The following is a 15807-nucleotide window of genomic DNA, read 5'->3' on the forward strand; positions in this document are numbered from 1 at the left end:
TAAATTTTAAAAAGTATAAAATTTATTTTAATATATTTTTAAATAAAAATTATTTTAAAAAATAATCTCTATTATAATGCTAACTACTGTTCAACTAATGTTTTGTGCTGCACTAGCATGGACAAGACAATAAAACAATCAAAATTAGGTAATGATCTATCCTACCAAAAAAAGGTTTAGCACCTCCAATTTTTTTGACCTCGAGGAGGTAAGAAAAAAAGGGGGATATTCACACAAAGTGTTGATTGAATACATCAACAGATTACAGCCATGGATCAAAATTCGAAGTTGAAGACATATGCAAAAGTCAGAAGAATCTATGGTTGAAGTGTAATATGGGCCCACAGGAGCAATGGAGCTAAGATCCCATGCATGCATGTGGATGCACAAAGTTGTGTACTTACAAATCCATCTCCATTAAGTATATATGAAGGGTAGGAAGAAGAAGCATTCCATCTCTTTCCCTTTTATCAGATCAGGGGAAAAAAATACACAAGCTTCTCTCAGTTTCCATTTTTGCCTTTCACTGCAAAGGAAAAGAAGTAAATAAAACCAGAAAAATTCAAAATTTGTTTTATAAAAAATATATAAAAACAGAAAAAGAAAATAAAAGAAAATCAGCTCCTTCCATTTTTGAGCCTCTCCCTATATATTCCTCACACCAGACTCCACAAAACTTTCTCTCACTCTCTTTCTCTCTCCAAAACAAAACAACCCTTTTCTCTCACTAGAATTTATGTTTGTATAAATAAATTTGCAATTTTGTTTGGTGACTGAATTTGCATTAGCTGATCAAAAAATTGAAACAGAAATTAAAAGAACTAGAAGACGAAGAAGAAGAGGGCATATTGTAGAGGAGGATGAACATGCCCTCTATTTATATTCTCATTATGCCTCCTCTCAGATCTTAAATTATCAATTTTGATGAGATTTACCATCTGGGTTTTTCTTTAATCAGTGGGTTCTGTAAGATTTTTGAGTTTCTTGATTCGGATCTTTGTAAATTTTGGACCTTTATTGAATTCCAGGATTGAATTTCTGTTTCTGGGTTTTTTGTTTTCAGGTTTGATTGATTCTAGATTGTTGGTTGGCTGATTGATCGTTGAAGGATCTGTTAAGTTTTTGACTTTTGTGTCAAACGAGAACATAGGAGTTTTGTTGTGTGTTTTTTCTTAATTGTCCGAATAAAGGTATTGTCTAAATTTGAATTGCATTCTTATTAGATATAATGATAACTTTGATTCATTGTCTGCTTAGTGTTAACTGTCCTTGTTGGTTTTGATTAGCTATTGAATTGTATGTAACTATGTTGTTATTGATTGGATCCAGTGTAAAATACGTCTACTGAATTGAAGCAGGTGCTTGATTGTCTAAAAAGGTTTGCCTTTTTGTACTCATTTTATTAGTAGTGTGATTTGCATTTGTGAAGTTTTGGGCTTCATATTCATGAAGAAAAATATTTTGTATTGTAGAGATTAAAGAGGAAAAAAAATGCAATCTGATAATGGCAAGCTGTTCATTGGGGGAATTTCATGGGACACCGATGAAGAACGGCTCAAGGGCTATTTTCAATCTTTTGGGGAGGTGGTGGAGGCTGTGATAATGAAGGATCGCACCACAGGGCGTGCCCGTGGATTTGGTTTTGTTGTTTTTGCTGACCCAGCTATTGCAGAGAGAGTCATTAAGGAAAAACACAGCATTGATGGCAGAATGGTAAGCTTTGTTAATCTTAAAAGCGACTCTCCAGATTTGTGTGTAATGTAATAATGCTGTTCAGAACTTTTACTATATACTGCACCATACAAAGTGGAGAATTCATTTCTGTATCAGAGTGATGAGTCCAATTTTCTAATTCTTCTTCTGTAGTAAGATATCAAACTCAGCCAAGTGAAAATGCTTGCCTTCTCTCAGTTTATTTATTTATTTTATTATTATTTTGATTGTGATAGATTTGCTAATCTTCCAAATTTGTGATTTTAATGTACTTAAGTTAAGTCTCAAGTGTTGACAGATTCCCACTGTCTGTGCTTGTTCTTCTAATTGATGTGTTCATCCTCAGGTTGAGGCAAAAAAGGCTGTTCCTAGGGATGACCAGAATATTCTGAATAGAAACAGTGCTGGTAGCATCCACAGTTCTCCCGGTCCAGGGCGTACAAAAAAGATTTTTGTAGGAGGCTTAGCATCCACAGTCACAGAAAATGATTTTAAGAATTATTTTGACCAGTTTGGGACCATCATAGATGTTGTGGTGATGTATGATCATAACACACAGAGGCCAAGGGGATTTGGGTTCATCACTTATGATTCTGAGGAGGCAGTGGACAAAGTTTTGATGAGGACTTTTCATGAACTGAATGGAAAAATGGTTGAGGTCAAGAGAGCTGTTCCCAAAGAGTTATCACCCGGTCCTAGTCGCAGCCCACTTGGTGGATATAATTATGGTCTAAATAGGGTTAATAGCTTCCTTAATGGCTACACTCAGGGATATACTCCAAGTACAGTTGGAGGCTATGGACTTAGGATGGATGGCAGATTCAGTTCAGTTGCTGGTGTCCGAAGTGGTTTCCCTCCATTCAGTTCTGGTTATGGAATGGGTGTGAATTTTGAGCCAGCATTGAGCCCTAGTTACGGGGGCAATGCAAATTTTAATAGCAATCTCAGCTATGGGCGGGGAATGAATCCTTACTACATTGGTAATACTAATACCCTTGCTAGACCTATAGGATATGATGGAGGTAACGGAGGAAATGGAGGAAATACTTCATTTTTCAGCTCGGCAACAAGAAACTTGTGGGGAAATGGGGGGCTAAATCATAACACCAACTCTACAAGTTCAAATGCATACATGGGATCTGGAACTGGAAGCCTTGGAGGAAGCACCTTTGGCAACAGTGGGGCTAATTGGAGTTCTTCATCACTTCCAGTTCAAGGTGGAGGGAATAATGTTTCTAATAGCAGTCTGAGTTTTGGGTATGGAAGTGGTGAAAATAGTTTTGGTTTGGGCATAGGTAGTTATGCAAGAAACAGTGGGAACAATGTGGGCGCAACAATATCACATGCTGCATCAAATGGTAGTTTTGATGGAGCATTTGCTGACCTTTATGGTGGTAGTTCAGATTATGGGGACCCCACTTGGCAGTCATCAAATTCTGAGCGAGATGGATCTGTTTCCTTTGGTTATGGTCTTGGCAATGCCACTTCTGATGTTCCAGTCAAAACTTCCCCTGGTTATGTTGGTGGTTATAGTGTTAATAAGAGACAGTCAAATAGAGGTAAGAGCTTCTAGTCTAGTACATTCATTCAATTGCTTGCTCTGGTTCTTTAAAAGTTATTTGTTAATATTAATTTAATAAATAATTTACATACTGAATAATTAAGGTTGCTCCTAATATTCTGAAAGACAGGTATGCTGGAGTCTTTATAACCAGCAGTAGCATAAGCAATTAGCCTCCATTTTCTTTTCTCTTTTTTTTCATTTCTGTATGTCTGTGTACATATGTACAGATGGGAAATAATTACAAATGGTTTGCCCAGAACATTTATGATTTTTGAAACACGAAGAAATCAATTTGAAACTGGGATCTGTCTTAGCATGTCTTGTTTTGTTCGTAATACTTTGGATTCCTCATCTTGCACTTACTGGATGTGGTGTCTCCCTGCCATATTTTATTTCTATCACTGAAAGTGTTGCTTTAACCCAAACCATTTGACTGTCATATTATTTGTTGTTTATTACATTATGACAGAGGAATATTGTTCAATTGTCTAGTTTCAAAGGAATATTGTTTAAGTGTTTAGTTTCAAATGTATGAATCAATTGTGCAATAGATAAGATACAGCAAATCAATTAGCAGAAATTTGCTTAACCTCATGGTCAGTGCAATAGTTGACAGAGATAAATAAATAATCCAATGTTTTGTGAGGAACATGATCTTGTACCACCCCTATGCACATCTCAAATTCTTTTCTTTTTTTTCTGCTATAGATGGTTCATTAGGAACCACAGGCTAATCCCAGTGGTGGCATGGACACTCCCTTGCCATCATGCAGAATATGAAGTGTTAATACTGCAGAAATTTCAATATCATTGTTTTCTATTTTCATGAATTCACATTTTTGGTTTGAGGTTCAGAGGAGCAATCTAAACTTATCTTCACTATTTTCATAGAAAAAGGTGAAAAAAGATGTTCTCTGTACATATATTGATTGGAAAACGAGCGTAGGAAAGCTTAGATTGTGTTTACTTTCAGAAAATAGTTTTTCTGTTTCCATCTCTAGTGTTTTTTTTAATTATTATTATAAAATGCTCTCCTTAAAAAATCAAGGAATTGCTATTAAATTGCTCATTATTTCTGGTGCGTTTATTCATATTTATTGCAGGTCTGCCTAATTCCCATTGTTGAGATGTAGATAGTTGATGTTTACCTGGCTAGATTTTGCTCTTTTCTGTAGTATCTTTGTAAATATTCATTTATGTCAATGTCCCCTTGTCAACAGATGTTTCTCGACTAATAAAGCACAAATGATGAGCACAAAACACTTTTCTGCCTCTCCACTTCCTTGACTTTGCAGTTGATTTTAACATGTAAAACCATGAATTTTAGGTTCCTCTATTTTTGTGCACTATCAGACATACTGTTTTTTCTCCATTCCATTGTAAAAACTCACCATTCTGTTTTAGAGCGCCTGCAAATTTTTGCCAGTAAACAGAATACAGATGTCATAGTTATTCTTCTTCCTATAATGTACTCTTTCATGACATTAGTTTCATGCTGGACAGGACATCAGTTTCAAATGTGTGCATTCTAGTTTCTATGATAAAGAGGGAGTAATGCGTTTGGCATATCCTAGTATTTCTTAGCATTTTGCAGTGATCTGTTCGGGTGGAATTTTTCAACGATCCTTGTATTATCAAATTTAAAAGCGGGATTATACTTTGGAAGTTAGATTATAACCAATGTCACAAATAAAAGGGAAGCTTAGTGCTGGTCTCTAGCATAGGTTTATCATGATTGGATGTTAATTCACATCTCCACTATGACTCTGTGATGAAGTGAGAACTCACTTGATTTATCATGTGCTTTCCTACCATGTTGTCCTTTGTGTCTGAATAAAAGCCTATATTGTTGCATGAATCTTCTTGTATGCTTTGTTGACTTGAAACATACCATAATGAGATCTTCTGTCTAATTGGACCTTTCTCTATTGATTTCCTATATGGATTTTGGCTTAGACAGTGAGCGAGTGAGCAAGAGAATGGTGTGTCAGTTGGTTCCCCTTTTGACTCAATTGTTTCATGAACTAAAGTGTATTCATCTGCGGATCTGTTCTGGTTGACATTTTGACCAGTCAGGTTTTGAATGGGGATTTTAAATTAGAAGTTCAACCACCGGCCATGCAAATAAAGATTGAGATAGAATGGCGTAGGAGCATGCTCCCATAACACATTTGGTGAATGAGAAATGGGTGCACCGAATGTGTGCAAGAAATGATAATTGGTGCAAGAAATGATAACAGATTAATGTGTTGCATTTTGCTTGCTGCGTTTGCAAGTTTTGTCATCATTAGGTCCTTCTGGAGGCTTCCCATGATAGTTTCTCAAATTAAGTGGATGAAAAAAATAATTGTAAGAGATTGAAATGTGTAAATAGAACATCCTTCGGTTGTGAGTACATGGCATTTGTTGATTGGTTGGAGTTTACATGCTTATTGGTAAGATGTAAAAAAGACAAGGAAGATTATAACATTGGGATTGATGGGCTTGGGAAGTCCTGCAATCAGGGGCTTATAAGAAAATTGAATAACAAAGACAAATGGAAGTTGGTAATGTATTGAAGAATGAACTGTTCAGTTAAGCAATGTTTTTTTTCTTTTTCTTTTCTAAATGGTAATTCCTGGATTATAAGCTCACTAATCTTGGAAGTTGCATTACTTTGTCTTGTATTTGTGAGTGATCAGTAGCAAAGGTTGTACACTCCACTCACAGAAATACAGTTTTGCATTTATCCATTACTTTGGATCATCTCTCTTTACCATTGACTAGCAAATATCTAATAAATATGTGGTTGTAGATCTTATTTTATTGATTGAACTGCTGAAGTTGTACTGTACCATCCATTTTAGCTAAGAAGCTGAGTGTGGTCTCAGTGTTTGTACTATTAGCACGTACAATGCAAAGTTCTTTGATTTCCTTCTCTGGTATCTATGATGACGACAATGGTTTCTTGTGTAATTTAATTTTTTCCCCTGCAATTTTTTAATTGAAAATTGCATGAGCAATGTATAGCGATTTAATTTGTGGTACATGAGATATATTTTGATGAATTGATTTTATGGTGCTTCAACCTTTTGATTTTGATGGATAATCTTCAAATTTGTTTCAGGAATTGCTACCTAGCTGGATCATTTCTGTTATCACGAAATATTAGGTGGAGATATTCTGGTGACCAGGTGAATTGTGAATTTCGCACATCCTCTCATTGGTATATTTCAGTTAAAACAAATTGGTTATCTAGAGCTAACTGGAGTGCCTGCTCTGAAGAATTAAATTTAGGGATAGAAGTTATAAGGGATTTTGTGTCGAGGATCGAGTTTTGAGTTAGGTTTTTCTTTTCTTGTTCTTTGATTGAGATGTAAAATCAGCTTGCGGGATATAGTCAAACTGCATCAATGCATCTCTGGTGAGGCTGGCGATACAAAAAGATTTAGTCCTTTTTTTTTTTTTTACTCCCTAGTTTTTTATGCCCTGTAATTTCTGGCTAAGTTGTGGATTTTTCAGCCATGTCTTGTTCTTCCTACTTCCCATTGATTGGGATCGTTTTTCAGCAGATTGTACCCCAGATTCTTGTGATTTTACTAGTGTGAAACGTTTAAGGGATACCCATCTAGGGTCCCCATGAATAAGTTGCCACATATTATGATTCTTTTTTCATGGCTATATTCTATATGCAAAGAGTTGAAGCTCGGTATTTGAAATGAACCCTTTTTAACACGTAAATTGTCACATATGCTGACCAAGTAATGTTGATGACTGGATATCTAGTGTTTATCTCGTTGTTTTGGTAAGTTTCCCATCAAGCGGATGCAGTAGTGCATTCAGTGTGCTAAGCAACGGGACCCTCAAGATGTCTAAATGGCACATAGCATCCTACCTACTAAGATAACAATTCTGGTCCTCAGTATGCCTAAGCCTGTCATATGGGCACGATTTATTTCGCTTGCTTCCCAGTATGGCATGCAAAGTGCACTGACTTTCATGTACCATCCGAAATCCATCAATTTTCATCTGGGATAGCCCCTTTTTGTTTCGGCTTTCTGTTTAGACTATAACTGGCCTTTGCCCATTTCCCAGTGCCGCTAAGTTTGATCATCCTTTCCACTTCTCTGTGAATGAAACAATGACCTATTCCTCAAATGCTCTGTCTAAGGGCCTTATAGCTTTTAGAGGTTTTATGGCGCCTCCAAAAGCGAAGATCGTATTCCTGACCTGTGCAGTATGGCTGTCAAGCAATCCAACCTTCTCATTCACCAGTGCATCAGCAAAGCATTTGATCTTACTAAGCACTCTTGTTTAGTCGAATGCTTTCTATTTCTACCAGGAAATGAATCCGGCAGGAATTAACTGTCATTTATGTATTTGATTTTTTCCTAGGTTGGTAAGGTGTCAGTTTCGCCACCTAAGCCTGGATAATGGGATGGAGTGTTTCCGACGAAATCTGTGTCTTCCTTTTCAATTTATAGTAATACTAAATGGTTCATTTTCGGTATATAATACTTGGGCTCTATGTTGCATCCTATGTCTATGCTTGTAAGAAGAAAAAAATATTGTCCAAGGATGATAATTAATATAAATTTTATACTATCAAAGCCCCGTTCAGGACAGCTATTCTCGGCGAGGTCTTCCTTCTCTCTCCATGCCATGTTGCCTCGCTTCCCTAGTTGACCACATGATAACTTCCCCCAAAGCCAGCTGAGAACATGGTCCATTTGGCCTTCTACACTCAATTGCTCAGTTTTGGTGCGCCTGATCTGAGCCGAATTTGTGGAGTTGTGAAAGAGATTGGAGTTTCTAATGGCCCAAAAGTTGAAAGGACAAGAAAAGAAGAAAAAAGGGATCGGAAACGGCTTTTGATATTACCTTTCGGGAGATTGTAATGCTTCTTGCAATCAATCAATTTTCCTAACTTTTACAGACTGTAAATATTCAACATTCGAACCCTACACATGCACATGCATAATTAGAGCATTCTTTCTATTTGAATGCCGTACTAGTCAGAAGACTGAGGAAGTCTCTCTCTCTCTTTCTCTCTCTTTTTGGTAGAGGGAGGGACCGAAGCCCAGAGAAACAACACCTCTCTCTCTCTCTCTCTTTGGTACAGGGAGGGACCGAAGCCCAGAGAAACAACAATGTACATGCAACCCTTTCCGGGCTAACAATATACTACATGCACATGCCTTCTGTAGCAGAGGAGGAAGAAACAATGAACTTGCAAGTCAATCAGCGCTGCAATTGCCTTTTCGAAAAGCATGCCTGATGAGGACATCTCATTCCTTCTACAGCAGCCTTTGAATTGGAACAATAAACAGGGTTTTGCAGGATTTCTCAAAGGCTATGCTCCAGCAAAGCTGAAGTCACCTCTAGATCAGTGACTTTCTCGAAGCTTTGATCTCAAGGATGGTGATTGGATGCCAGTAAATGCAACCTCCAGTTCTGGCTTAAGAAAATAATCTATCTATGTGTTATAGGATCTATATACAAATCTAGAAGTAATTCGTCAGGTTAACATCATATATGATGATGCCATGCATGCTTTCGAATGTAATTTTCTTCCAGAAACTTGCTTTACTTCAAAGGTTGCAACGTTTAGCATCAAGCTGCTGTGACATGAAGAAGAAAAACCCTCTCCTTGGCTTTTAAAACGATATTACTCGTACCTCTCATTAGAGGAGAAGAAGAAAACAAGAAACAGAATATTAAACAGCTTAAAGAGAACCCAATCAACCAATAAAAATGACTTTTTTTTCTTAATATTAAAATAATAATATATTATTTTAATTTGAATTAATTAAAATTAATCTATTGGATCTATCAATCCGGCCATGATACTTTTTTTTAATAATAAAATAATAATATACTATATTAATTTGAATTAATTAAAATTAATTTATTATATTCTGATATTCTTTTAATATTAAAATAATAATATATACCATAATAATTTTATAAAAAATTAAATTTTTTAATTAAAATTATTTCTCAATTAATTTAATATTAAATAATAAAATTTAAAATAAAATTCAATTAAAAAATAAATCAAATCAATTTGGATTAACCTACTAAATATGAGTTATATAACTAGAATAATATTATAAATTAAAAAATAAATCAAATCAATTTGGATTAACCTACTAAATATGAGTTATATAACTAGAATAATATTATAAAAATCAAATTAAAATAAATTATAAAATTTAATTTTAAACTAAATAATAAAATTAAAACTAAATTAATTAAAAAAATATAAATAACCACTCATGAAACATGTTACTCATGAGAGCAAGATAATATAATATAGTAAAACAAATCTTGAGAGATAGTGAAAATGACTATTTAAGTATTTCATTATAACAAATTCTTTAAAACCCAGTTTCTTGCTGCTTCTTTAAATTTACTTTCTGTGGTTTAGCACTAAACATTTTTTATTTATTATCTATTACTTGTGATTTATTAGCGATTTATAAGATTATATGGACCTTTTTTCATCAAAACTATCTTCTCTAATTTATGTAATTTTTCATTGTCCAGACAAAAAATATTCTTTTTTTTTTTAAAAAAAACACAATTCATCAAATAAAAAAGCAACAACAATCCAAAATAATATTCACAGAAAATATGATTTGAACTTTATTTTGGTATAATATCCATGACCACAAACGTGTTAAAAAAAAATCTGCAGAGTAGATTAACATATAAAAATTAACTAAATGATTTCTAAGATTATATATATAAAAAAGCTATTATCTTATTCAAAGAATAAATATTAAATTAAATGGTATTTACTGAAATGATATAATAATTTTAAATTTAATTATGTTATTAAAATAAATCTTAATTAAATGAAATATATTGAAGAAAGAAAACAACATTTTCCAATGTTGAAGATCCCACATCTAAAAATAATTTATTGATATTTCTATCTAGCCATTATATACTGCGAATACTAGAAATTTATTTTAAGAAAATAATAGTTAATTGGTTTATTTGAAGCAGAATTAAAATTAAGGCCATTAAAGTCTAAGCTTTTTATTTTTAAAAATCATACTTCAATGAAAATACTTTTATATCAAACATTAGTTTGTTTAAAACAAATTGTGTTAGGAAGATAAATTGAAATGAAAAAACTTGACATATTTTATAAACCTAAAAACCTTTAATTTCACATTGAAAAATTACAAAAATTTCTTATCTAATAAAAAACTTAAAAGTAGATAAAGAGGAAAGTTAAAATTAAATCAAGAAAGTTGTGATAAATTAACGATGTTTTGAGCTTAAACCACATATACTTACTAAGTTTGGGCTAGAAATTTAGCCTATTGTAAAATAATTTTTAAGCTCATTAAAAAAAAATTGTATTTTAGCTTACTATGAACAAACTATGGATATTTATCTTTTTTTAATAAAAAAATATCTTTTTTTTTTAAAAAATATTATCATATTATTTATTATGATAATAAAAAAATATCTTTTTAAAAAAAAAATATTATCATATTATTTATTATGATGGTGTTTTAAGCCTATAAAAACTAGTTTTTAGCCAACCTATGAACAAACTTTCTTGGATGAACATGCTATTTTGATAGTTATATATTGAATGGAAAAATATCTCTTTTAAAAAAAATATCATAATTTATTATGATGATGCTTTAGGCCTAAAAAAATTATTTTTTAGCTACTGTATGAATAGATGAATAAACTATCTTGTTATTTGTCTTTTTTAATTGTGTTTATTTTTTAAAAAGTAATTTCTAGAAAATTATTTTTTAAACTTTCTTATGTTTGTTTGTTATTAGAAAAGTTGGTTAATGAAAAACACTTTCCAGTTAAAGAAAAATTTAACTTAGTTTTCAGGAGAGTATTTTCTTGAAAAATTTAGGCGGAAAACGCTTTCTGAAAGTTATAAAAAAAATTAGAAATGTCATATTATTTGCTGATTATATCAATTTTGGTCCTGAAATTTTTGATTGCTATATATATATATATTATTTTGAATATTTATTTTTTAATTTCATCTCTTAAAATTTAATTTTTATATTAACTTTGGTCTTTATTATTATAATTATTATTTACTTTTCTCTTATCATTTTTTTATGAAACTTTTTTAACTATCAAATTTGGTATTCATTCTTTTGATTGTTACTTATTTTAAAATAAAAATAATTTATGAAATGTTAATTATTATTCTTTTAATTTCCTCATCTTTTATTTTTTTATTTTTTAGATTTGATCTCTATTATTTTGATTATTATTTATTTTATTTGAGATAATTTATGAAATTATATTTTTTTTAATTTCATTCTCATTCGCCTTTTTAATTTGTAAGATTTATTTCTCATTATTTTAATAAACTTGAGAAAAATAAAAAATTAATAAGTTATATTCCAACTTATTTCCCATGGCATAATTAAACACTGGAAAATATTTTCCAACTTATTTTTCATTACATTACAAAATATCAAAAAATAATTCACTTTCCTGTTCAAAAAATAAACTACTTTCCAACAAACAAACGGGATCTGTAAGTATTTTTTTAATGGAAAAATCTCTTTTTAGAAAAAAAAATCATATTATTTATTATGATGGTTTTTTAGGCCTATAAAGATTTAGCCAACCTACAAACAAATTGTCTTGGTAGTTATGTTCTTTTATCTGAATAAGATTTTATTTTTAATGGAAAAACATTAAGGTTAAAAAATCATTAGATTATTTTTTATAATGGGTAATTAAACTTGATAAATGTCGGAAAGGACAATGAAACAATTGAAATCCCTCGATGAAAAATGGATTCATTTCAATTCCTTGGCATAGAAATTACAATTACAGTATGATAATATATATTTGATTTGCTAGATTTATTAACTTTAATGATATAAGACTAACATTACAACAAATAAAAGTAGAAGAGTAATCATTTAGTAGGTGTTACAATAATAAAAACTTAGAAGCAAGAGATTTGTTTTTATATAATTTTAGATTCAAGTCTTATAATTATTAATATAATAACCACTAAAAGATTATATAATTATAAATTTCAAGATTTATATAATTAATTGCATCTATATAATTAATTGGAGTATATATAAATTAATTTAAATATTCATATTAATAATAAAAGAAAAAAAAGACAAACTAGCCAGCTTGTAGCGATGAAAATGGAGAACAAGCTAGGCTTTAAAGGATTTCGCATGCAATGCATTTGATTGGAAACATTAATTGCAATATATTTTAGAAGAGTAAATCATTATATAATCCATGTGTTCTTAATAAAATAATTGGTTAATCCATCTGTTTTTTCTTTTAAAAAAAGAGCTAAAGCTAATATCTGATACTTATATTTTCATATTTAATTATAACTTGGTCCTTTTGTTGGTATTTATTTTTATGTTTATTTTTATTATAATTAAATTATTTCTTTGCAAAAAATATCTTTTATTTGTAATTAGAATTCCCATTTTTATCTAAAATCCAAAGTTCATTTAAAAATGATTTTTTTTTTTAATAATAGCCAACTTTGATCAGGGGTTAACTTATGATTTTAAAAAACAGAGGGAATAACTTACTAAATCATAAAAAAAAAAATACAGGCACTATAAATTATAATTTAATCGTTTTAGAATATTATGGTTAACAAGAGTTTACAACTATTAAGCCTTAAGTTAAAATATATTTTTTTCACTTGTCAAAGTGCTAAAGCCCAATCAAATGTCTGTTTTATTTCTCTAAGCTTATTAATTAGAAAAACCATTTTTTAGAGCATTTCTTTCTCTATCTTTAATCAATTATTTCTTATCTGAATTATCATAATTAATTTGGGACATTAGGGGAGTTTGGGAAGAGAGAAAATTTAAAAAAATATATCAAAATCTTTTACAATTTTTTTTTATTGTTTTCAATTAAATCAATTAAAAGCTCATTTTAAAAGCTTTCATTTAAATATTTATATTATATATTTTTTTATTAAAAATTAAACTAGAAAAAAACTGTCTAAATATTGATCAATTATTATCAATTCCCCTTGAATTATTTAGCTTTTTACGATATTAAAATAGTTGAATTATATGACATTTGCATCCTTAGTGTTTTTCAATTAAATAAAATTAATCATGTAATATTAACTTTGTAATATTTCTTTAAATTAAATATGGATCAAGAACATCGAATGCATGTATTATCCTAAAATGATTTTTTTGGTTCTTCCAAGTATAATAAAAAGGTTTCTCAATTCATTTCAACTAATACAATTAATGTATTGGCATATTCGGATTGAATAAGTGTAATATAAAATATGTTTTGAACTAATAAAAAATTAATTTGGATTGTTACTACTTTTGTATATATAAATATGAATAATTTCAGAATTTAAAACACACACACATACATAATCATATTAATTATTATATAAAATGATGAAATAAGAAAAAAAAATTATAAAGTGAGAATAACACCACCAAAAAATGAATTATTTTCTTTCATAAACCGATGAAAAATATAAAACACAAGAGCAGAGCACCCTTAAAAGGCTTGAAAATAATTAATGTACACCTGGATGACGCAAAAAGAAAAACGAACAAATTTTTGGCCTGCAAAAAGCACCATTCAAAATCCCAATCGCAACAGCTTTTATATATATTCTCCTTCTTCTTCATCATCTTTTTTGGAATTCAGAGGTTAATTTCTTAACCATGGATCCCACTTCCTTTTCCAGACCCACAGCTAATCAATCCTTCTCTTCTGAGCTTCTCTTCTTTCGATTTTCTGCAAAAAACCACCCAAGAATTCACTTCCAAAGCTATACAAACTCCTATCAATGTTGCTAGGCACAGACAATATCCTAACTTTGCATAAGACCTGCTCTCTCCCATCACTTCAAATCCTTGAAAAACATTCACAACTCCTAGCACCACACAAGCATACCCTACAAAATGGTGGTAAGATTTCCAGTACTTCCTAAACTTATTAGTGGTTTTAGGCCTAAACAACAGTGCTAGTGTTTGCAAAGCCCCAAAGGAAAATGCTGCGAAACCAAGCTTCCTGTGTAGCCCATAAACCACTCCTGGTGATAATTCCCCTAGTCTAATTCCAATGGCAAACCCTACAGTTCCTATGATAAAAGCACAGAGTTGTATCCCTGCATGTACATAAAACCATGTTGGCCCTAGTGCTTGTATGTGCCTCAAATATCTTGCAGTCGAAGCTCCAATTGGGAGTAAGACACCCCACGAGACAGCATTTAAGATTCCATGTGCTATCTTTAATGTCCTGGTATCATCTCTATGGGCAGCACTGAAACCAGACAAGACATCGATGGTGGCAATGGAAGATAGGTCATTGGAGGTCGTCGGATGGATAGCTGGGGAGTAACCTTGAACGTATAGTCCACGGTTCCACACGAAGTGAATTTTGGTCTTGTTTGGTACAAGTTTTAATGTGGCATAAACTTGGATGGCGGCACCATTGTGTATAGTGGCCATTTTGCCACCATAGAGGGTGGCAGAGGAGGATAGAAGGTGGATATCTAGAGGGCGAGAGAGGGGTGGTGATTTTTGAAGCTTTACTGTTGGGTCTAAAATAAAAGGTAAAAGGACTAGCTGACCTGAATTGGGGTCTGGAAAGGCAATCAGGGCACGAGTACCGGTCATTTCAGCCGAGGAAGGATTGATTCCCCACCCTACCCAACCGGAAGGTGAGATGAAGGTACCAGAAAATACAAGGTCTAGGGTGGCATTGTGGGCATGAAATGTCCAAGCTATCGAGGCTTGCTGGGTAGGGAGTGTCATGCATTTTTCAAAGGTCTTAGTGGGTGTGGTGATGCTGCAATGAGCAGAAAATGCAGTTCGAACATGAAAGGAGACAAGGAAGAGGACAAGGGCGAACAAGAGAGGCATTTCGGTGGAAGAATGATGAACAAGACAAAGGGATGGCACAGCCTTGAAGGATCGAGGCAGCAGCAAGCTCTCTTTTGTTAACACTTGTGTGTTAGGTGTATGATGCTATTTTCAGGAAAGAGTGGTAGAACGTTATCATGATGAGCAAAAATAAACTATGAGAATCAATACTGTGGAGGTTCCTGTGGTGCTTAACTTTGAAGGGAAGGCAGTTTCGAGTGATAATTCGGTGGATAAGAAAAGGAGAGTCCAGCACTTGTTTGTTTATGAGTAGTGGATACGTAACGGTGAGTCGTCTTTGTAGTGTGCCATCATCTTGTGGATAGCATACAGAGTTCCTATCATTTTCTTGAATAATTTTCTCCAGGTGCCTTTAGTCTGCTGCTTGGCTTTGAAGCTAAGCCATTATAAGTGGAAAAATCTTGATTCTTGGATTGCTTGCTACACTTCACAGGTCTGAGCAAGTAACTGTCATTGTATCATAATATACATCTCGCTCTGGATTCAGCAGTATAATTATTATCTTCTCACTCAACCAAATAACATTTGGCTGCCTTGGAAGGGTGATGGGGTCGTTTTGTTTTGTGTGAAAAGTAAAAATACTAAAATGCCCTTAGATATATATGTATTTTAATGTCCGGTAAA

At 32.2% G+C, this 15807-nt stretch overlaps 2 protein-coding genes across 5 annotated transcripts; one reads left to right on the plus strand and one right to left on the minus strand.

The window, feature by feature from the left end:
• Nucleotides 1-461: 461 nt before the first annotated feature.
• Nucleotides 462-6937, plus strand: LOC105110226 (heterogeneous nuclear ribonucleoprotein 1-like). 4 transcript variants are annotated; one of them, XM_011005202.1, is made up of 6 exons: nt 462-966; nt 1064-1190; nt 1330-1378; nt 1473-1713; nt 2060-3272; nt 6384-6937. In XM_011005202.1, exons 4-6 carry the CDS (start codon nt 1492-1494, stop codon nt 6395-6397), a joined length of 1449 nt encoding a protein of 482 aa, XP_011003504.1. In that variant the 5' UTR covers nt 462-966; nt 1064-1190; nt 1330-1378; nt 1473-1491; the 3' UTR covers nt 6398-6937. The 4 variants fall into 4 exon arrangements, with proteins under 4 accessions (XP_011003504.1, XP_011003506.1, XP_011003505.1 ...); XM_011005204.1 differs by having other exon boundaries at nt 1064-1113; XM_011005203.1 differs by having other exon boundaries at nt 462-957.
• Nucleotides 6938-13774: 6837 nt separating this feature from the next.
• LOC105110227 (Auxin-responsive family protein) lies at nt 13775-15431 on the minus strand. The gene has a single exon (XM_011005206.1). It carries the CDS (start codon nt 15160-15162, stop codon nt 13954-13956), a length of 1209 nt encoding a protein of 402 aa, XP_011003508.1. The 5' UTR covers nt 15163-15431; the 3' UTR covers nt 13775-13953.
• Between the last annotated feature and the right edge of the window lie 376 nt (nt 15432-15807).

The sequence above is a fragment of the Populus euphratica genome, unplaced genomic scaffold (assembly GCF_000495115.2).
Source record: "Populus euphratica unplaced genomic scaffold, PopEup_1.0 scaffold244.1, whole genome shotgun sequence".
NCBI classification, from domain to species: domain Eukaryota; kingdom Viridiplantae; phylum Streptophyta; class Magnoliopsida; order Malpighiales; family Salicaceae; genus Populus; species Populus euphratica.

Coding starts and splice junctions, on each gene's coding strand:
- LOC105110226 (XM_011005202.1), top strand. CDS start 1,492: ATGCAATCTGATAATGGCAAGCTGTTCATTGGGGGAATTTCATGGGAC. Junction 1,714..2,059: donor ACAGCATTGATGGCAGAATG/GTAAGCTTTGTT, acceptor GTTCATCCTCAG/GTTGAGGCAAAAAAGGCTGT.
- LOC105110227 (XM_011005206.1), bottom strand. CDS start 15,162: ATGCCTCTCTTGTTCGCCCTTGTCCTCTTCCTTGTCTCCTTTCATGTT.